This window comes from Diceros bicornis, chromosome 25 (assembly GCF_020826845.1).
Source record: "Diceros bicornis minor isolate mBicDic1 chromosome 25, mDicBic1.mat.cur, whole genome shotgun sequence".
NCBI lineage: Eukaryota > Metazoa > Chordata > Mammalia > Perissodactyla > Rhinocerotidae > Diceros > Diceros bicornis.
In genome coordinates, this window is record NC_080764.1 from 41,734,165 (window position 1) to 41,758,734 (window position 24,570).

General features: G+C 35.9%; 1 protein-coding gene across 3 annotated transcripts in view; it reads right to left on the minus strand.

Moving 5' to 3' along the window:
• The window catches only part of NAV3 (neuron navigator 3), a 558,397-nt gene that overhangs the window by 173,879 nt on the left and 359,948 nt on the right, over positions 1-24,570 (minus strand). For 2 of the 3 annotated variants that reach the window (XM_058568736.1, XM_058568735.1), the window contains exons 6-8: positions 17,071-17,139; positions 13,752-13,891; positions 2,045-3,068 (exon numbers count right to left, since the gene is read on the minus strand). In XM_058568736.1, coding sequence (XP_058424719.1) covers positions 2,045-3,068; positions 13,752-13,891; positions 17,071-17,139 — 1,233 coding nt within the window. The remainder of the gene's footprint in view (positions 1-2,044; positions 3,069-13,751; positions 13,892-17,070; positions 17,140-24,570) is intronic. The other variant, XM_058568737.1, reaches the window with a different exon arrangement.

Below are 24,570 nucleotides of genomic sequence, written 5' to 3' on the forward strand. Positions count from 1 at the left end.
AAGCTCTGTATAAATATTAACTCATTTCATCTTCAAAATAACTTTTTGAGGAAGCTTCTATTATTATCATCCCCATTTTACAGATTAGGAAATTGAGGCTCAGAGTCTTTAAATACATTACCCAAAGTCACATGACTAACAAATGGCATCTTTGAGATTCTAACCCAGGCAAGCTGGCTCTTGGGGCCATCACCTCAACAAAACAAGATGCTGTTTCTGAACAGAGGCAGAGCAAGCAGGCTCTACAGCCAGCATTCTTAGCTATTTGGCTACACTACCTCATTTTTATAATCTTCATTTTAAAGAGGGCAATCAGAAACTCAAGAGGTTGGAGAATCTGGCAAGGTCACACAGCTGATCCACACTTTAACCTCTAAGCTGTGCCACTTCCTCCTTTTAATAGTGAAAGTTACATTTTCAACTGTAAACCACTAAATTTATAATCCACTGGATACTTTATTGCAAACAAATAATGAAAAAGCCTGTTGCTACTTATAGAAAGGAGCCACTAAACTGGCAGATATATTCTTTTCATTTAGATTTACACTTTCCTGTGAAATTCATTTGTGGTGATTTGAAATGACTGATATTTTTACGGAGTATATTTGAGATCCGTAAGTGTGCTGAGTACGACATTTAAAACTTTATGATTTTTTCATATATTTTTGAAATGTGGATTATGATTTTGACATCTTAAATTCACCTTTGTCAGAAAGGGACTCTGGAGTTAGAAAGAGCTGCAGACTCCCATCTGATCCAAATATAAAGGTTTAAAATGAATTATTACTACTAAACTCAGACTAGCAGACTTAAATCAGGTATCCCAAGAGCTAAAATGCAATAATTATAAATTTGTTTTGTTGAGTATATAAAGTCCCAGAAAAAAAGCACTTAGGTTTTTCACTGAGGGAATCAAATCGTTATAATTATTTTCTTTACTTCAAAAACCCATATATTTAATAAATTTAATAAATTTTTAAACTATATAATCTTGCCCCTTTTTTAATTATAGCAGGTCCTACTTCCTATTCAGAAAATTTCTCCCGTTGTTGAACTGCCAACCTGCCTAAAGAGCAGACATTCTTCCTCCCTCGGCATCTCTCACTGAAAAGACAGTGAATGAAAACGGAGACATAGCAGCAACTGATATATTTCTAATTGATTAAAACAAACCACAGAACAATTAGCAAAATGTGATATTTATATAACTATAGAGTAGGATATGTATTTTAAAATATAGCATATATTGTATATTTTAATACACACAAAATAAAATATAAAACAAATAAAATGCAAAAACAAATTACAGTATACATATAATAATTATATCGATTATTATTTTCATCTAGAAACTTATACCTAGCTATGGGAAATTAATATAAATTCTATGTTGGGAAAGCAATGTCTTATAAACAACATTTAACAAACATTTGCAACGTGCCAGAATATACAGTAAACACTTTATATGCATTATCCCTGTTACTCTTCCCAACTCTACAAGGTAGACACTACTATTCCTATTTGACAGCTGAAGGAAATGAGACTAAGAGACGTTTAACTTGTCCAAAGTTATATAGCTGGTAAATGGCAGAGCTGGGCATTAAATCCATATCTGCCTGATTCCAGAGCCTGCCCCTTTAACCATTACAGTACACCTTCTCCTAAGGGTAAAAACAAAAATATCTGTAAACTCTATAGTCCTGAGAATTATTTTAAAAGACTAATAATAAAAACATCAGTAGTAGTAGTAACAGAAATAGATACAGGAGAAAGTCTTGGCATCCGAGCTCTATCTTGCCTTCAATATCAAGTAGGTTAACTTTTGAAGCCTCCAGGTCCTTGAGGAGAGGGGAGGGGAGGGAGAATAAGCCTAAAACTTATTAGAGGGTTTTTCTTGAAAATTTAAATTCTAGGCCTTTATTTTCAGAATGAACCACTATTCCAAAATGACCATATACAACAGGACTCGAGCAACCTTCATGACGCACGCTGCATAGGGAGACCTGCGAATGTTGACAGCTGTGGAGATCAGAGGCGGCCTTACCTGTAAATGAAGGGAGCAACCGTGGCGGTGTTCGGGTGGCTGTGCTGCTGCTGCGGGAGTTGGACAGCACCGTTTCCCGCGCTCTGCCCGCTGCCTTGCGCCACCAGCGCAGCACCAGAACCAGCGGGAGAAGCTTGGCTGGCTTCCCTTCCCTCCACAGGAGCAGGGCAGTTGGATGTGCTTGCTTTCTCAGGGGTTACGGGCTTAGGTAAGGAGTGGGAAGGGCTTCCCTTGGTAGTCCTGAATTTTTCAGACTCTTTGCTTGCTGCACCGCCAGGTGAAACGGTTTGCTTTGCTGCTGGCACCTTTGAGCCCGGTTTTGGAATCCCACTGGACGACGGGATTAAGCTTTCCTTCTTGGCTGCTGTCGTCTTGCTGCCCTTTGGGATTAAGCTTGCAATTTTAGAGGTCTTTTTTGGAGCCGTCTCCATCACCTGATCCTTCTCGTCCTTGACTGGTTTTTCAGTGCAAACTTTATTTTTGTCCCTGTTCTTTTCCTCTTTTTCCTTTGGCTGTAGCAAAGACTTTTTATTGCTGAGATTTTTGCTTCCAGCTTTTGGAGGGGCTAATTTAGGCGACACTTTGGGGCTGCTATTTGTGGAGCCCCCACTATTCAGACCACTGTTAAAACCTTCCATTTCAGCAGATTCAGAAAAGGCGTCGTCGTCCTTCCCAGCATCACTGGGTCCTGAACTGGGAGACTGGGGCGGGCGTAAAGCAGTCCGGGCATTGACCAGCTTGAACTTTTCAAGCATGGATTTCTGACCCGAGGGAGCGGTTTTGCCTCCTTCTGAGACAGGCGGCTTCAGTCTGTCTGCAGACGGCGTGGGCGAGGTGGCGGGGCTCGACGGCTTCACGGTCAGCATGGCGGAGGTGGCGCTGTGCTTCACGTTCATGGACTTGCTGCGCCAGGGCTTGCCGGCGCTCGGGAAAGGGATGGCGGAGGCGGGGGGCTGCCCAGCAGCGCCCGGGGGCTGCACGTTGCCGTTCACACCTGAAGATGGTTGAGGGCCTTTGGCGGAATCTGGACAGTGTTAAGAAAAAAAATAAAGGCTGATTAGTTTTGACCATTTATGTCATACCACTTAGTACTTCTAACTACACACATGGAAGTGTCTCTCCTGTGAAGTGAAAACAGACATGTTATGCGGCATCAATCACTTTTGTGATGTGGTTGTTTTTGTACCATATACGAAAAATACAGTGTCTGAGAGGCTTTGATTTTTGGGAAAAAAAACTTCCTTTTTTTCCCTGCTAAAATTACTTTTACCCAAATGAACTTTGCTAGTCACAGATAACTAAAGATAAATAAAACACTATCCTTCCCCTAAGCAATTCTTTGTATGTTTTCCAATTACTGCTGTGGCTCATAGCAGTAAATTGATATTCCACATAGTCTTCTGTATGTGGTATGTATGTATGTAACCCTACAAGGTATGTATTATCTTCCCCTTTTTATAAATTAAAAAAAAACTGAGGCAAAGAAAAACTACATAACTTGTGCAAGGTCACCCAGCCTGGATTTGAACTGAATTCAGAGCCTGTGCTCTTAACCAGCACACCTACAGCCTCCTGTAGTGATCTGAACAAACTTTAAATTCTAATAGCAAATCAAGTTACTTTTGGGGAGCTACAGGAAAATAAGGCCTTTCTCACAGAAGTACTTTCCGATGCAGAAATCTCATTACGATATGAATTTTTATATGTGTTCTAGCACTGACTAATGCCTGATTACAAGTCTTATTTTTAAGCATGAAAAGCTAAATAAAAAAGAGATTTTATAATATTATATAGAATAAAAAAGAACTGAGCTTGGAGTTAAAAGACCTCAGTATAAATGTTAACATTTGACAACTGCATAATTCTGGTCAACTCATTTACCTTAAGTTTCCTCTACCATAAATGCCTCCCTCTTTTATCCTCTTTTTCTTTTTTTTCTTTTTTGGAGAGATGTAATGATACAAGATTAAATTAGATGTTTATGTAAAAGAGGCATCATTTGGTTCTGTTAACATACTAGATATTGACAAATAGATGCAAAGGTCTTTTTGATGAAATGCCTAATGGAAATATTTTATAAAGAATTTCCTTTGCAGAATATTCAGGAATTGGAGCCTATTAAATTTCATTAAATATTCATAAATATAAAACTACAATGTTTTTACTTTTAAATGTTTTCTTCAAAGATGTTAAAATGCATGATAAACAATATGTAATCAAGCCAATTAGTACAGAATACTAGTCTTACTCATTTTTCAGAAGAGGAAATTGACATATAAAAAAGGAAATAAAGAAGTTGAGAGAAAAAAGAGGTTACATTGTTAGTTGAATATTTGCATGATTAAGTTATTTGTAAAAACAAGTTAGGTTATTTTTAAAAATGTGTGCCTAAAATAATATAATAGATTTATGAAATTTACATTAACAATAATAATAATGTAGACAAATGCATTTTATATTAAATTTTCTTACACAAATTGCTATACCAACATTGACTTCAAATCTTACTACCTTTCTACAATTCCATATTTCAACTGGCAAAATAAATGTACGACTGTATGTATATACTCTAGATTAAAATGTAGTAGTTCAATGAAAAGCCAAAATGCTTACATAGTATATTTAAATTTTAAAGCATATGATGATAAATTGATTTTTTTTCAGAATTCATGTAAAGTCTGTAATTGTGTCCATTTCTAGAATATTTGTAGAAATCCATTAGGTTCATACACAAACACCAAGGTGTTGTGAAAAACAGTGGGAGTATTGACTAATTCAAGACAAACATATCCAACAAGCTTCAAAATAGCCAATGTATCAAATGCATTCACTCTCTGTGAATGGATTTCAATCTCTTGCTTCTGTTTTAAGTACAAGTAATTCCAAATTTATTTCACTGACAGATCCCTTTCAGAGACTGATACACTTCATCATAGTTTGGATCATTCTCAGTAGCAGATAGAGCACACTGATTACCTCCAGGTAGAAATGCCTACCAAATATTTCTTCAGAATAATTCCTACTTATTGATCAGGTCTCAACTTAGACCTCACTTCCTTTGGGGAAAAAAACAAAAACATTATCACCACCACCACCTCTGACCATCGCAGCATCAAGTCTGGATTAAGTGGATCACCTACATTCTCCCACGGCTTATTTCCTCTAGTACAGCCATTGTAACTCCACTGTAACGGTCTGCTTCTTCTTCTACGCTGTACATTTCATGAAAGCTAGCTTTATCCTATGCACTAGCACCTATTATTGGACAGGCACTGAGCTAAGTATTTGACGTATATTAACTCAATCCTCTCAACAACTGCGTGACGTTTTCATTATTACTCTCATTTTACACATGAAGAAACAGAAGCACAAAAAGGTTAAATAACTTGGCCAAACTTCTGCAATTTGTAAGTGACAAAACAGAGAACTGAACTTAGCTTGGATACTAAGTTAATTCTATCAACCACTATTTTTCAAATGTATAAGGATAAGTTCAATGGCTCAACTATAATATTCCTTGAATAGAGAAACATCGAAAATAGTGATTGTCAAATTAATACCTTTAATAGAATTATATCAAGTGAACTTTATTTCTCAATTACCTAGATTCAATTGGAAACTAAGAATATCCCCAGAGAAAATGAACTTTCTCAAGTTCAGTGAATTGTATACATGCCCATGCATTTCACACAGTGACCTCGTTTAGCTAATTTTTGTCCAACATATATGGCTCTATTTTTCTACTATTTCCAGCAATATTCATCAATGCTATTCAGTTCCTACAATCTATAGAATTTGAATCTAGGCAAACCATCTGTTAATAGGCACTGAGTGGCTATTCTATGCAAGACACTCCAAGACACCTTATAATCTAATCAGAGGAAAGAAAACATCTCATAAAAGCTGAATGGCGTATATTAAATGTTAAGTGAGTAGGAGGTGATAAAGAAAATGGGAGAGCAGATCAGAGTTGCACAAAGCCTCGTACAATAAGATCAAGACAGATGAGCTAAGAGAGATAATGTAGGCATTCAGGGCAGGAGAAACGTTTTTAAATTTTTTTAGGGAACTATGTGAAAATTTATTCTATTTACATTTTAAAAATATATACATATATTGGGACACAGAATTGGAGAGAAACATAGTGCCCCAAAAATCAAAGTGTAGTCTGCTGTAAATACTGTTAAGAGGAACACAATGGCATCATATTGAATTCATCTTCACTTTCTTATATTGATCTGAAGTTATGTGTGATATTTCTTATTCTATAATGAAAATAATAATAATTATTACAAATATAACAATGCTAACTGGCATTTTATATGAAGATTCTTTACCTGCATTATCTCACATTAGTGCTCACAACAACCCAGTGAGGAGGGAAGAGCTCCTATTTCTCATTCACATTTGTGGAAATCAAAGCTTTGAGAGACTAAACAACTCATTCAATGGTGCACAGCCACGGGGAGTAGAGCTAGGATTTGATCCCATCTTGTGTGATGCTAGAGACCAGGTTCTATAATTGTCTTAGAGTGCCTGACAGTCTAAGTGTCTCACATAGTGGTTCTCAAACTTGAATGTGCACGTCAGGCACCTGGGGATCTACTGAATGCACACCACACTGTGATTCAGCAGACCTGCAGTGGACCCTGAGATTCTGCTTTTCTAACAAGCTTCCAGATGATGTCAACGCTGCTTGTCACAGACCGTGTTTTGAGTAGCTAAGATTGAACAGACTCAGAAATCATGGAAACTGCTGATATTATCAGCTTTAAAGAGTTGTTTCTTATGACAGTACCCAAATTGGTTAAAGTCATTAAATGTTCCATAGCTGTGCAACACTAACATTCTTCATGCCTCAAACTTTCGGAACCTTGGCCAGTTCTGGTTTCATCTGGATGCTTGGCAATTTGTGGAGAGAGATCACTAAAAACAAAAGAAGCCCATCAGGTTTTCCTAATGTCCTTTATTTCATTATTTTAGCCACATATTTAATATGTATCTTTTATGTATCCGCAGCTAGGTTAAGAACTCAGGGGACTCCTACTCCTGCGTGCTTGGGAGCTTGGGTGGATATGAGGGGAAAGGAAGGAAAAGAACCAGTCAGGATGCTTTTTAAGTGTGCTGACGTTAGCTAGACAGACTGCTACAGCAGTTCAGGTACAGAGGAGGAATTTCAACACCTCTACACCCAAAAATGAGACAGGAGGGACTCCAAATTATGACATCCACATCCAATCCATGGTCACGGTCACAGCAACAGCTGTAAAATCATTCTCAGATGAGTACACACATATAAGACATTTCTCTAAGCTCAACCCTAAATCTGTCCCCAGCCTGTCTCTTAAGAGCAGCAATGAGGTGTTTCAGGTTTCATTAACAGGGCAAATCATAGGTCATTGTACATCAGGAAGGCACTGGAATAATAAGAGTCTCTCTGGACTCCTCACAATAAAGGTTGCAACAACAGCAGCTGAAATGGCAGCATCTGTAGCTCTGACAGAGTGGGTGCCGCCACAATCCAGTCTCTGTGCCATTTATATATTGAGTATTAAGTAACCTGGTCTCGCTGATACGTTTCTGAATGTTGATAACTCAGCTTCTGACTGTGAATGAGCTGTCACCTGGGTATGGTGAAAAGAACAGATATCTAATGCACATTATTTAAAGGCATTCCTGCAATGGATTTCTATCTTGCATTTGCAGGGCCTATCTCTGCCTACAGCCCTGCTCCTGCTCTGGCCTCCAAAGAGAAATCCACTCCCTCCCATTTCCTTCCCCTTCTTCTTCCACTTCACGTCCACCATCAACAACTCCACTACAACCAAATAACATTATTCCTCAACGGCTTACTTTTTCCAAGCACTTTGATACCAAGTGTCACATTTAAAACTCTTCATACATGGTATCTCATTTAAACCCAGAATAATCTGCAATATACTATGATTTCTCTTGCTATAAAAATGAGAAAACTGACCTTAGAAATAGAAAGGAACTTGTTCCAAATCACACATACAGTAAAACTTAGAAAAGACAAAATCAAAATTGGAACTCAGGTTTATCTGACTCCAAAATTTGAAGGCTTTTGACTCTCTCTTCTTTCCACAGGTTTGCTGCGTACTCAGAAATTCTGCTCATGTGGCTCCCCAGAAAGCCACACGTTTGTCACATTAGTGAAGTTAATTGTGTAACTCCTTAAAACATGGTTTCCTTCTTCCTCAATGAGCAGAATAGAAACGAGAACGTCATACAAGATACCCTCTACTCGGTAAATTGCATCCTATCTCCTTGGGCATCCTACTTGCACCATCCTTCTGAGTTGATGTAAGAATAAATGTTAATTCATGCTTAGAAAACATTTAAATTCACAGAGTTTTTACTTATCTCGTCTTGCAAAAACAAACAAACAAAAAAACATTGATGACCTAGGAAAATACCAATCTAATTCTAAAATTAATGCATGGAGGTAAATTCGGCAGTTACGACAGGCATATGGGAACTTTAGATAGGGACATTTCTCTGTGGAACTTCCCCTAGCTTTAGAGTTTAGTGCCATTTTGCCCATAGTGCTATCGGCCTGAGAAAGGGCACAGGGAACATCCTCAGTATGCTTATTTTTCTTCCTCACTGAATAGTATGTTGCTTAGATGGAAGCAAACCAGCTTTCAAGTTACAAAGTAACAATATACAAAGTAACACAAAGTAATAACTATTAACAATGACAATAGCACCATTCTTTTCAAAGTATTCACTGTGTAGCAGGAATTGTCCTCAGTGATACATATGGTCCCTGCTAAATATAGGACAACTTGAGCATCACAGATCATTGTGGAAAGAAGGAAATAATTAATCAATGTGGTCACAGCATTTAGCTTAGTAAATAATTAATTAGACTCATTTCACCATAACATATCAAGATACCTTTGAACATTTTAAAAAGTAAAAAAAAGTAGAATTCAAATCCAAATAGGTCTTGTTAGCAGTTGGCCTCTTGTTCACCTAACCACACTGTCTTCCATAAATGATTGCTTGTGAAATGCCTCCATCATCAATTTTAAGGTGACTCAGCAGAAACATGGAATGGTATTACAGGAATCCTAGAGGCACCGTCCATTCTGCACATGCTCATGTTGTACCACTTGCAATGTTAGAGTGCCACTTTGTGGAGTAGTGCAACATTCAGGGAAGCTTCCATTTACCAGCCAGTTTTTTAAAAAGTATGTAATTTATGTGCAGGCATGTATAATATGTGTACACCTCAATATGTGAGCATTTATGCATAAGCAAACAACACACACAGCAAGTCTATTTAATCATATCACCTGACATATGTACCTAATTATGTTACCTCAGGAAAATCCCTAAGATTAACCTGAAATTATCATGTTAACATTATATTTTAGGCTTATATAAGTATTAAGGAACTAAAGCAAAAAGTCATGGTGGAACACACAATTAAATCACCAGTAAAGGAAGATAATAAGTAAAACATATTTGCTTTGCCTTGAAAAAAAATAAAACAGTTCAATTCTTTGATCTTATAGTAATTTAAGAGTAACTTAAAAAAATGAAAACAGAGACAACACTTAAAAACAGATATCTCTATGTTTTAGCAGTCCAAAATTCCATGACTAATGTTACATTCATGTTAAATCTTATAGTTTTAAAAAGTCCAATTGCAATGTTGCTAAATTCTCCATATCAATCCTACCAAACCTATGTTGAGTGTAAATGAAAGTAAACACTTCCACACCAGAAGATACTTAATTAGGATCCAGGAGAACAGAAAGGAAATCTCCTCTTTGGTAGATGCATGTGTATGAAGTAAGAATCACATGGGAGAAACAATGAAAAAGTGGTAGCGTGCCCTCTGGTACTGTAGCATGTTTCTTAGCAACATGGAAAAACAACTCTCTGCTAACAAACTCTGTCAAGCAATAAGTGTTTACAGATCATAATTCAGAAACTGAATTACAAATAAAGCTAGGAATATTTACATTCCTAATAATACGAAACTGTTTAGCCTTCTTCATATTTATTATCCAGATTTTATAAAACAAGAATGATTTCTTAAGAAAGATAATTTGCTTCAGGCACGTAAGGTGTATGTCCAAATGAAACAGGGCATCATTTTCACAAGATCCCTGATTTCCAGTGAACAGGTAGTTGATTTTTCTTTAAACTATGTTATCTGTCTAGAGCACTCTCGTAGGGTGCATGGGCAAATTGATAAACGCTGGTGCCAGAACATATTATTCATTGTCAGTTTCTTTCTTTTCTTTTCTTTTTTTTTTTTTTTGTGAGGAAGATCAGCCCTGAGCTAACATCCACGCTAATCTCCCCTTTTTTCGCTGAGGAAGACCAGCTCTGAGCTAACATCTATTGCCGATACTCCTCTTTTTTTATTTTTTTCCCCAAAGCCCCAGTAGATAGTTGTATGTCATAGTTGCACATCCTTCTAGTTGCTGTATGTGGGACGCAGCCTCATCATGGCCGGAGAAGCAGTGCCACGGTGCGCACCCAGGATCCAAACCCAGGCCGCCAGTAGCGGGGCCGGCGCACTTAACCGCTAAGCCACGGGGCGGGCCCTCATTGTCAGTTTCTGAATGGCAGGTCACCAAGAGAGGGAACCTGGACTCTCAAAAGAAACGCTCTTCTACAAACAATGCTATCCTCATTTCATCATTTGTTCTGAGAAATTTGTTCCCACTTTCCATTTCAACAGAATGGCAGGATGGATTGCTTTTCACTGTAACAACATTTCTATCTCAGCCTCTCTGCAAGTGATAATCTATGACCATGTTCACTGACATTTTAATTCATTTGGTGGAACGAGAACACTGTTTTTTGAATTGCATGATTATTAAAATGACACTAACATGGATCTTTTGAAGTGCAGTTTGTGATTCCCTACTGATTTCCTTTCATTAGATAAGTCACACAATTTGCAAATAAGGTATTTTTACAATCCCATGCACGTGAAAAGCTACTGTGCTTTCAACAGTGTGTTTTTTAGTAGGGAAGTGAAATTGTCTTAATTGTGAGCAAATCTTTACTATCTATTACAAATTCTAGAAATTCTTCAATTGATTCATATAACTCATCACCTAAGACTTGTTAAAGAAAGTAGGAAGTACATTTCCATTTGGAAGCATTCAGAGAGCACATTACAGATAATTTAATTGGTTAATCCTTCAAGTAAAATATCTTAATTTATTAAGTTTAAATGTTACAATTTCTAATAACTAAAAAGGAGTAGCAATTAGAACTAGACTATTCAAGTTAGTACTTTCTGATTTCTGTCATTATAAGACTATAACCTTTGAAAAGTCTTGTTTAATTTTCACCTTATTTGGTCATGCCCAGGATATGTATGCAAACTAGTTTGTGAGACAGATCAACTTGTCAGCAAATGGAATAATTTTTATATTTTTATATGTTATTCCACCATTACAAATCTCCATGTCAAAAAGGTTAAATAAAACAGTCTTATCAAAAAAGATGTATGACTGGAATAGTCTAAAAAAACAAATTATAAAATAGTTTCACATGTGATGTTTGTTATTGTTTTGTTTGCTCTTATAATTTAAAAAATGTTTCAGAAATATAAACTAGCATGACACAATGATTAATTTAGAAACACTGATATCGGCTGTATTGACATAAAGTTGTAACTCCATGCTAATAGAAAATGTTATGTAGCATATAAAACAAATTCCAGATTGGCTGTATTATATCAAATGATGCAATTTATGTATATTATTGGCAGTTTACAGACGTTTAATACCTACATTTGATGTATTATAAATATTTGTGAATGTGAGATCACACACTTTAAATGTTTTGGAAGTTTTAGTTAGTTGGAATTGAAAGTAATGGCTAATTCACCATGAAAACTCTTGTCTTTGACTGTAGTTATGGGCCTAAGGAAATTTGCTTTTTATGGTCAAAAACCTCATAATGTATGTCATCTGTCTCCACCTTGTGGTTATGTTAAATATTGCTACATTTTAATTTTGCACTACTTCCTAGACATACATAAGAGGGGTTGAATGGCTATGGAAAAATGTGAATGCTTGTCTGCCTTTGCATTTTTACTTTTAGACACCAGAAATAAAGAAAAGTATTTCACATGACAGAAAAATTCAGATACATGATGATGTCAAGGTGTTAGGTTATCTAAAGCATTTCTGAGTCTCTGCCAATGTTATAGTAATTTCTTGTAAAAATATTATATAACTGTAGTATTACACAGCTAAGGTGGACACTGGAGCAGTCCATTCAACACATCTCTTTGTCTAAACAGGTTCCCTTAGAATTTCATAGGACATACAGGCCCTGTATGACACTTTCTAGGAAAGTCACAAAACGAGGTAGAATGTTTTTCTGATGAGAAAATATTGTCTCCTTTCTCCCAGGAAAAGTGTAAGTCTTTAGTAATAGTTCTTAGGTTCTTAAATCACAGGTTTTATTCTTTATTGTAAAGATAAACTCCTAGCTTCCCAATACACACTATTTTCTTCTTTTTCCATTCAACTCCAGAACTGGGAACGTTACAGGGATCAAGACACGCTGCTCTGCTTCCATGGAGTCACGGTCTGTCCACTTTGTTTTAATGCGTGGGAAATTATCACAGAAGTGTCTAATTCATAGATTACCCCTGTCAATTCTTGTTTGAGTGAGACAAAGTTGTCTAATCAGACCATCTATATAAGACAATTTGAAATGATCTAATTGGAGCAAAAAAGTTCCTACGCCGTTGAAGTAGTAAACCAAATTGGCCAATTGTTCTACTACTTAGCATATTTGTCACTTTGGAATTTCATGTTTTGTTGCATGGAGAGTTACATACTGTGAACAGAAGTTAAAGTTCTACTGATTTGAAAATACTGCCTCAAAATCTAGCAGGGCGCCCTCATCCCTCACACAGTCACACTGCTTACAACAGTATGGGCTCTTGAGTTTCTCCGGGTGTAGAGGTAATCTACACACTCTCTCGCTTGCTCCACAGTGATATGCATCAAGCCAGCACCTCTTTAAACGCACACGTTGCACATCACAGAGAACTGTGTATCATATAATTAATATATAATCTGGCTTTAACACAGACCTCACTAAGTGTCCTTTCTTCTTGATGATTTTGTGATTAGATATTTCTATCATGCACTCTTTCAAGAAAATAAAACAAACATGAATAATTTGTCTCTTTAGGGAAAACTAAGGTCATAATATTTGTGTCCTGCTACTTTCAAAGATTAAATACCCATCATAATGATGCCTCAGTTTTTGATGCTCCAACCTTGATTGCCCTAAACAATTATGGCACTTATGTTAACTAAAGCTAAGGATGCAATAAATTTAATATAGATTTATGATTTCAGGATAAATGTTCATAAAACATAAGACAAAAGAAAATGCCATTTATAGGCATCAGGGAGGAACTATTTTTGAGAAACAGATTTTATATTGGGTATATAATTAACCACTTTAAAATAAATGAATTTATTTCCTTAAAATGTTGTTCAGATAAGAAAAGCCCTGAACAAAGCTAAAATTCAGGAGGAGGCAGTTAGAAAACATAGGAAACTCCACTGCTAACTTTTCCATTCCCAAAGCTGTAACACTGCACAAATATTAGCTTTAGCATGTAATTTACGAGACTCATATGTTAGACTTGTGCCATAATGATGTGACAGGGAACACTTACCTTTCTCATTGCCATTTGCATAATTTGGAGGCTTGTTTTTGTCAATGCTGTTAAAGCTCTGACTTCTCCTATTTAAATTAGAGGCTCCCTGGACCTTGCTGCTGCTGCCTGCAGCTGGCACCCTAGAGGGACCTGGAAGCCTGAAATAGTATAAGGAAAATTACATCATTATTGTACATTACGAAAAGATAGGGAGCAGGAGGTTCCAAGCAGGGAAGAGTTGATGGGAAAAATCACAATGTATGATGTTCTAAAATCTATTTAGCAGAAAATGTTGGTTTAAGTGACCAACATTTATAACCAGCTAAACAAAAGGTACAAGAATCTTCAGAAAAATCATTTTCACTTTTCAATAAGTATGCTCAAAAGTATATTAATAATGTAGAAAAATCAGAAATAAAGTAACTTTTAACTAAGAAAGTCACATTTAGCACACCCCTGATGAAAAAAGCTTTGACTTGACTTAAAAATACTGTAACAATTACATGAAAAGCAAGGGAAATAATGACTTTTAACTGTCTGATGTTCTCAGGGTATTAATCAGCCACCTGCAGGTGTTAAGTTGTTCTTTTCAATGTATGGAACATTGGCTTTATCTTTGGTAGCTGTATCCTAAATCAACTTGTACATTAGTAATAATAATAAGAAAGTTACTGAACAAATTGCCAACAACAAATGCTTGTTGAATCTCTAAGCTAGCTAGCTTCTTTAAGACATGGGGTGGAGACCAAGGTCATGGGTTAATTCGTATTTGACTGACCTGCCGGACATAAAAACTTTCATTCTCTTGCCAAAAGTAAGCACCTAGACTTTGGCTCATTATCTCACAAGTGTGGCCCACTGATCACAGAAGTGATATGACAAGAAAGGATGAAGGTCTCAGAGGACGAACATCGCTGCTAGCAGCATGACAATTTAAGATATACCTATAGTGACAGTAGCTTCAGCTACTCTTTGTGTACGAAGGACAGGACATGAGAGATATATACATTAGGAGAAGTTTGACAGGAAGTTATGATTTGCAGTTATTTTTATTTGGACTATAATTAAATATCAGTTTGGATTATTTATTTCACTGTTTAAAGTTTCCATATCAAAATGTCAAGTATCAATTATTCCATGAATTGTGCCTAAAATGTGCAATTACTATATTTTATTTTAAACTACTAACATATATTGTATATATATAATAAACTCAATAAACATAAATTAGAAATTAAGAACTAATACTGGCATTCTAAGACATATTTAAAAACGTGATAGTAAAGGTTGTCAGCATCTTTGCTAGTATTTGCTGCCCCCATGTGAACATCACTGGGTACTGCTCTGATGATTTCTATTTTAAAAGAAAAACAACAAAAACCATCCAGAACTTATAAACATGTGCTGAATTTTTCACTGTTCTATTTCACAAAGTTTTTTAAATAAAAGAAGTTTATATCTGTTATATTGGTGCCCAATATATCACAATTCCACAATCAGGGGTTACAATATTCAAATTTTAACTCACCTTTATAATACTACTTGATATATTATTTCCATAGATGATTAGGAAATAATGAATTCTTAAATACTATAAATACTTTTTTAATAGTAACAGGTATTGCAAAATGGAATGAACGTCAGGAAAATACAAATACCAGCTTAAAAACAGAAGTGTTGATTTCTTGGAATAGTGAATAGTTTCAAAATGTTGACTGTATTTTGAAGTCTAAATACATATGGATAATAGTTTCTTCAGCTATTTTGCTAATTAGAGGTTGTGTAATGCACAAGATTAGAATCTTTTCCAAATGATTCCAGCATTTAACTTGTGCTCAAATAAATCTACAGAGTTTGTAAGTATAGCACAATAACCAGACACTAGGAATTTTGAGTACCAGTGATTGCATTCTACAGAAAGAATTCAACTAATTAATTTGGCCAAATGTTCCAATCATAATAAATCTGAGAACTATTCCTGTAGACTCAGCCATACGCTTAAAAAGTTCATTCCAAACTCACATGTGTAAACAAATTTTGTCACAAAATTTGCCCTGCTTGTAATGAAACTTGACCTGTTTCTAGAAAGCAATTAAAATGCATTTTAATCTTTACTGTGATCCATGAAGCCAAGTGATCTTTAGTTCTCAGAAGAACAAATTAAAACAAATTAAAAAATCCATTTGCTCTTCTCATTACCCTGACAGGCAGCCAGAGCTCCAGATCGTTCATCAACATAATAAAAAGAGAAATGCGAATGAAGCCAAAAAAAAAAGAGAGAGAGAGAGAAATTCTATTAAATCAAAGTACTTAAAATATATTTTACATGCTTAAGTCTTAGAAGTGGTAATAAAAAATGCTTACTGTACACAGCAGGTCACTGTTCTTTGCGCATCCTAATTTATATCATTTCTTCTAATTTTTAATTAAGTACTCTTTTAATTTGTCTTTCCAAAATCATTTTAATTACCATGGAAATGAACATAGCTTATAACACCAAAGCAAGGAGAAAAGCATGTACCTCAAGTCAAGGCATCCTAAGCAGTTCTTGGCATATAACACATGCACATAAACATTGCATATAACATGATACTTCATGAGAGCAGTGACTAGTCAACCACCACTGAGGTACATATCCACTGAGTGAGATGGCACATATAATCACATAAGAATCAGGGGTGCAAAACACATTTGCTGTGGCTTCACTCAGCTGTACCATCAGGCTTTCAGCAGCCTAACATTTAAAAAAATATCAAACACTTTGCACACATTTTTATATACCAGTATTGTCCAAACAGTGCATAATGCACTGTCATTTATTATAAAAGACTGTCTTTAAAATACATACGTCATAAAGAATCAAAAATTTAAACTATTATAGATAGAAGAACAATCCAGGCTGAACTGGTGCTAACTTCCCCACGAAAATCTGCCTATGTTTCTCAATTCTGCTTCAAAATGTGCAAAATCTAATGCATGCCCATCTCAAAAAGCAATTATAATGTTGTTGTACAACTTTCTGTGACCTGGAAAGAATGGGGCCTTCAAAGTAATTTTTTTCTTGACTTTCTCTAAGCCTAGAACCTAGACTTCAGCCCAATCATAGCACTATGTATAACAAAACTAAAATAGAAGAACCCAAAGCCATTTAATGATCTCACACAAACATGCTCATTCCCGAGAAGGCGTATAGAAATCCACTTGGAAGAATTCGGTAGTCTAAACTTTTCATCCAGAAGTATGCAGTTTTTGAAAAAATTTAGAATGATAGGACAAAATATTACTGGGTATTTACTTATTATCACTAACAAGCAATAAATTAGAGATATTAACTGACCTAGTAGGCTTTTTTTGACTGGTTGCAATTCCACTGTGATTAGATTGAGTTGCATATCTGGCTGCCAGACTGTATGAGGAGAAACAGAGAAATTGAATTAAAGAGATTCTTTGAACATGGAAAGAAAGCACAAACTTACAAGAAAACTATGAGTTTAAATGAAATGCAACTGGAACATGTGTAAAGAATAAATTAATTAGAAAATTATGATATGCAACATATATACCATGGCCTTTGATTATGAACACACTATGAAATAATGCAGTGCACCCCTTGAAATAGTGTGTCACCATTGACTTTAAAATAATGGTTGTGTAGTATTAATAATATTATTTTAAGTAGTAATATTTCATCTTATAAAAAAATTCAACCTTTGTAAATGACCAAGAAAACTTCAGGAAAGCTAATGTTAGACTTACATGATAGAAAGATCTCTATCTCAAAAAGGTTAAAATGAAAAAAAGAGTCGGAAACGAATTATTATTTTTGTTAATAAACTCTTCTAATTTGCTGTTTTAGCCTAAATATTATTTTGAAAACCAAGTGATTAAAATATCTGGTTTCTGTCCAATAATTTATGCTGTTGATCTCTAGTCCTAGAGAGAATGTTCTAAGAAGGAAACAATACAAGATGTTTTTCTAAAGACAGATCTATGCAAAAGCTGAGATTAAAGTGGAGTTAAATTCTTCAAAAATAAACTGAACAGCTACTGATGACAACTTCTGAATATTCTTGCATAAAAACTCTTAATGATTTTAAAATCAAAATTTTTGATCAAAGACACAAGAAAGCATTATTTAAACCAAGTTTTGAAGAGGTGTGAATACTTTAGGAACAAAATGAAAATTTGTACTTTAAGTTAAACTGATTTCTGAATTCCCTAAGGGTTCTGAAATTGGTGTTCTGAAGGACATAGTGAGACCCAGTAGACCTAAACCATGTCCACACGGCCTGGGATGGCCATGGTTGAGGCCTGAGTGGAGTCACTTTTCAGGTGAACTGTGATGGCTCTACATGAACCAGTTGTGCAGGCACAGTTTCCCAGGCCTCCAAGGAAACAGGAACAACATGGGGTGCTGGAATCAGAGCGGAAGGGTCGCTTGGAGCCCTGCTGCACTTGATCCAGTCGCTTTGCTGCCAAGCAGAGGGTATTTCAATCAAGGGAAGGATTTCTGAGGATGACGACATGTTTCCTAAGGTAAGTCTTACTCCACCAGGCCTGTCTGTGGTGGGAGCATGCAGGTCGTTAAAACTGCCTAGTTCGACAGGAATAACTGCTAATATCTAGGGAGCTTTTCAGATTCACAGAGCACTTGTTTCTCACATTTGCTATGAAATATATTTGCATACAGTGCATTCTGTATTCTAACTACACTGGGCACTGAGTCAACTGGCCATGACTGACCAAATTACTTCAGTAACAATAATAATAGAGAATAATTTAAAAATAAAAACCGAAGTGTTTCAGTGAAAAGAGATATTAATTTAAAATTAAAACTTAAATATAAAAGCACCCAAAGTGAAAAAAAATCTTTTGTGAACTTCTGAGTCTACTTTGTTAACCCAAGAGTAAGAGAACTTTCTAAAGGTTTACCACTAGGTCTTATCCTATGCTCTCTAAATTGAACACAAATGTTAGCAGGAGAGATGACAATAAAACAATGTACTTTCCTTCAGAGAATGGAACCACCTAATTGGTTTTTCCTCCATGATTTTAAAGAAGTACCATAATTTCTAGTATAGAAGTGGAAAACCAACAACAAAATCTAGAGGGGTTAACTGACTTGGCCAAAATCAATTTGGTTTTATGGCCCACGTGTGCTTTCTAATTTATTACAAGAGAATACTGGACTTGTTGCTTGTATTTTTGTACCAAGCCCTCAGACTTCAGTCCCTTGAACCCTGGCTTCTGCTCTGCTTCCCTTGCACTTGTGAAACTGTTTTTTGAAGGACACAAGAGTTTTATTCAATTCTCACCATACTCTAACACCTTTGTATTTCACCATATTGGTTCCTTTCTTTCATGGACTGTCATACCAATAAGCTCATTTGATTTACCCACCATCATTCTTGTCCATTTTCTTTCCATCACTGGGCCCTCTTCCATCACCATCTCTTAAAGGCATGCTTTTTCGTATGTCCTTTGTCCTCAAACACTTGTGTGCATTCTTTCACTTAGTAGTTTGTTTCTTATCTAAGATTTCAAGTAAAATCTACTAGAAACTAGAATTAATGTCCACATCATACTCCCAGCCATCAACACTGAATAAAAGCCTTGTCCATTTCCATGATCTTCGAAATCAATTACCACATTAAACTCACCATTTTCCTTCTTTTATGCCCCAAGTTCTAATCAGATCCTTCCTTTAATTTCTTGATTTCTATTCATAGGGTCAACATTTTCTTTAGCCCTGTGGGCTTAAACCTTAATAGTTGACTCTTTCCTTTTTCCTTTTAATAATTGTACATGTGCAATCAATACCCTGTCATGCTGATTCAGCCTCTACAAATCCATTTGCATCTATGTTCTCCTTCAATTTGCACGTTTATCACACTAACTCAAGCCCCAGCTTGCCTCTAGCTTCCTTTTTTTTCCTTAATTTTTTATCTGGTTTTGCCTCCCTATGCAGCAGCAAAGTATTTTTTTCCCACAGTGCTTGTTAATACCCTTTCCCAAGTTTCAGATTTACCAACAGACTAGTGACAAAGCAGGTGAGAGGTACAGCTAATGCAATTTATTAGTAAAACAGACACAGGGGACATGTAGACACAGCTCTGAGGCAAGTGGAGGTAGATAAATAGAGCCAGATCACCAGTCCACTAAGGATTTTCAGACATCTGGATTGAGGACTGCATATTTTTTTCTTGAAATGTTGTAAAATGAGACTCCTTCTAGCTTATGGGTGGCAAAAATATCAGAGACAAAATTTTACTAAAGGAAGTATCTGTTCAACTATCTGATAAAGTGAAATATCAAGAGAATGCTTCTTATTTCCTCTAACATGTAAGGGAAAAGGAGGAGACTAGAGACAGTTAATTAAAAAAAAAAAAGATGAAACTCATCTGGTGTTCAATACACAGAAGGATCAAAACTGCCAGAACTTTCTAGTGCAGGTTCAATCCCCATGTGGAAGTATAATATCCATTTATTATAAGGAAAGAAATCTCAAAGTAAACAGATCCTGAATTGTGATTACCCATCTTGATGAACCATCAGATCCTCGCTACGCAGTGTTGATCTACAACTTTGTTGTAGATCAACAAAATTGGCATCACCTGGGACTTGTTAGAAATACTGAATCTTAGATCTCATCCCAGACCTACTGAAAAGAATCTGCATTTTAACAGGATTCTTATGCATAACAAAATTGAAGAAACTGTGCTCTACAGAATATCCACAAATGTCCAACCTTGTAGGAAAAAAAACATGTTAGTATCCAAAGTCAAAGAGCATAATCTAACCATCTCAAGCCATGCCTCACCTTCTGTCCTGCTGCTGCTTTAAATACTGTTGACACCCTCCTTCTTCTGGAAATCCTCATCTCACTTAGCTTTCTTAACACAACAGCTATCTCTCCAGCTACTCCTCCTACTTCCCAAATATAGGTCTGCTCACTATCCCCACCCCCTGACTTTTGTAGCATGACCATGAAATTTTCCAAAACTATAATCTTAGGCATCAGCTAATCTATTCCTCCATTCTGTTTATATCAAATCTATATTTTATACTCAAACCTCAATCCTAAACTCAGAGTCTCTTTTCTAAATATCTCCTTGATATCTCCTAAATATTCTACCTGGACCTATCACCTAGATTTCTCCCAGATATTCCAAAAATGTTCAAAATTTAACTCATTATCCTTCCTTCAAATCACCCTGTCTCTCTTTAACATCGTTATCTAAATTGAGCGTCACTAACATTTTCTCCATTGAACAGCATGGAATTGTCTTGACCATTACCCACTCCTTTTTCACCCCCATGTCATTTCTCTCAGGGACTCGAATAGTATCTCTTCACCAGTCTCTTTGCTATCAGTCCATTTTTATTTACAGGCAAATCAAATCATTCTTATCACAGTCAGCAGAATTAACTTTCCCAAGAAAGAATGGATGTCAATCTCCTTTGAAATTGCTGTTGACTCCCCATTGCCTGTAGGGTAAAATCCAAGCTCTGTGATTTGGTTTATAGAGTGCTTCAGTATGTCTCCTCAGACTCCTATAGCTTCACCTCCTCTGCACATCCTCCACCCCATGTTCTCCACTGCCACCACCCCTCTGCCCCTTGCCTGTGGCCTCTTCTCCCGTGGGTCCATGGCTTTTCTCACGAGCTTTCCTTCATCAAACACGTCATTCCTTCTCTTCCCAACATTATGAAATCTTCTACTTCAAAATCCCGCTCAAATATCACTTTCTTGTGGAAGTATTTCTCAAGTCTCCCAGAGTTAATTTCACCCTCCACTGGTACACAGGTCTTTATTCTTCCCTAATTATTAGGGTGATATGGGAATTTATCAGGGTTAATGTCTGTCTCCTGTTCACCAGGACAGGAATTATGTTCATTTTTGCACTTTCAGTTCCTATTATGGGGTTAGTACGTGTTCAAGAACTAAATAATTCGTTGATATTTACTGGGTAGTATTATCAAAAAATAGTTGATAATGGTTGATAAAAGATGGTATATCACCATATTTTAAGAAAGAGAAATTGTCTTAAGAATGGGACTATCAGAAATATATTAAAGGAGGGAACATAAAGACACTTCTCTTCATTGTGTCCTTCTTAAGTGACAAGCAGTTTACATTTATTTTCTCATTTATTCCTCACAATAGTCTTGTGAAGGTGATACTCTATTTCTGGCTGAAAAATATGAAACTGAAGCTTTTAAACATTAACTCATTTGTACAAGTTATATATCTTATAAACAACAGTACTGGAATTTGGAATTTGAACTTTGGTCTATTAGATTCTATAATCTGTGCTGTGTTTTATGATACCATATTGTTTTCTTGCAAACTAATTACAAATTGCAATATTTTAGTGCTTCTTTGGCTATTAATTCATTGCCCTGTCGATTTATGAATATCTCCAAAACATTATGATAATAATTTTACACTTCCTACAGAATATAATCTCTTCTAGACTCAAATAAATCTACTGTCAATAGATACTCTTCAGCATTCAGATAAATACTATTAAATAGTTTCATTCAACAGGTCACTTTAAGTAGAAATCTGGAATAAGCAATAGAACAATTTTAAAGAGTAAGATATTTTAGTATCTAAGCAGCTCTCCTCAAAAATCTTCCAAGTAAACACTATCTTTTAAAGGTTTAAGCAACATTTTAGTCAGGGCCACTCCCATGCCCATTGTGCACATGACTAATTAATCAATCACACAACTTTTTTCTGCTGAGCCCTGTGGTAGCCTCAAAATCCTCCACTAGGATGCAAGCAACACTTATTAATCAAAAGAATTAGAATGAGAGTAAACTTTATTTGCATCTCTTCTTTATGTTTTCATCAAAATATTGTTAAGAAGATTTGAGTGGTTCAGTAAAGGACTTTTGTAGAAGATTCTATTTGTGTTGTAGTTATTCTAGCGGTGGACTTCCATGCAGAAATAAAAATTATATAATCTTATTACTTAGTTATCATCCTCAAAAATCAAATTGGACCCAGACATACAGACAAATGCATCATTAAAAAAATCATCAAAACATAATATCTGAGCCTCACACAATCTATCATTCCTTTTCTCCATTGGTTACTGTCGAGCTTCTTCCAAAAAAATCTCACTTGAGAATGCTGACATTTGAATTGTCTCAATTTGTGTTTAATTATTATGATAATTAAAAAAAATTTTTTTTCGTATTCATTCATTCCATAAATACTCTTTTACCACCTACTGTTTGTCCAGGTAAGGCCCCAGAGAGCCACAGCAACTTGCTGAGGAATTGAGCCTTTGTCCTGACTGCAGTGGGGAATAGTAAAAGGCTTTAATTGCAGAATAAATGACAAATCCTCAAATCAGAGAGATTTTTCTCTTAGATATGTAAAGGAGGAACTAGGGGAGGAAGGATATATTAGCAACCTTGGAACTGGGATACCAAAGAGGAAGTCACTGCTAAGATTTAGGCAAAATTTGATGAGTTCCTGAATGAAGGCAGAGACACAGAAAATAGAAGTAAATGATTAATGAGAGAAATTATAATTATGGACATAGGAATTCGAGAAAAGAGAAGAATCTAAGATGGCTCCTGGAGTATAGTTACATAGAAGCAGAGTGTAGGAAAAGGAGATTGAATATCCCTGGTATAGTGTATGAAGAGAAAAAATAAAGACTCCACTTCTAAGTTACGTTGCTAGTCAAAGGGTGAATGAACTAACAGGAAATACTAGGAAGGGGGATATTCACAGGTGAGTAAACCCACCTTCATGGTCGAGATGAAGATCACTTTATGATCTTATTTAATGGCTCTCTTGTGAGATGCATGAGTACTTTTGGATGTTGAATAAATGAGCAAATAAAAAATTGAGTTCACATTCCTAAGGTTTTGAAAGTGGCAGGTAGACATAAATGTTGATAAATCTGATTTAGTTTTGTGTTCCATTTATTCTAATAAGCATATATTCATTGATGTAATCAGCCAATTAATGAATCATTAAAAAGACTTTTATGGACTGCCTACATGTATTGGCACTTGTCAGAACAATTTAATTTGGGAAAATTAGGTTTACGCATGAAGGGATTACTGTTTCACTCTTAGAAGTAGAACTCTTAAAACCATGTATACTAACTCAAAACTCTTCCTAAAAAGTATAATTTGATATTTACTGGAAAGTTGAATTTACTTCAAGCTTGGAAGGAGAAACAAAAATATTAGGGAGGTGTGTGAAAAGTGGTACATTAAAATTTTATTTTCTGTGAAATATGAAATTGAAATGCCAGTAGTAAAGATCTGGCATATTGGTTAACAGCGCAGAATCTAGAGCCAGACTGTTCCGCCTGAATCCCAGCTCTGCCGATCTCTGTGCCTGTGTCCTCATCAATTAAATGAGGATGACAACTTTAGCTACCTCACGGTTTTTATGAAGATTAAATTGTAAATCACTTAGAAGGATGTCTGGTACAGATAAATGCTGTAACAGTTAAAAGAAAATTCAGTGGGATTCAGACGTACATTTCAGAGTCCCTGGATGCACTAAGCCTCCACAGGACGGTCTATAAACATTCTGGTGAATTCGGTACAACATAACTTCCTATTTTCCTCAATCCCTACAATTACCCTGTCCTCCTGTGCTTGGTAGTCTTCTGAACACCGCATCCTCTGGTTCTCACCTATCACTTTTCATGTAACTGTGTTTTTACTCTAAACTCATAAATATGGACCTCTCTCTCAGGACGGTGGTTATGCTTTTAAACTCTGGCCCTCAGTCTCCAGGCTTATAACTATGTTGCAACCATGATTTATTGAAATGAAATAAAATTAAGTCCTATTC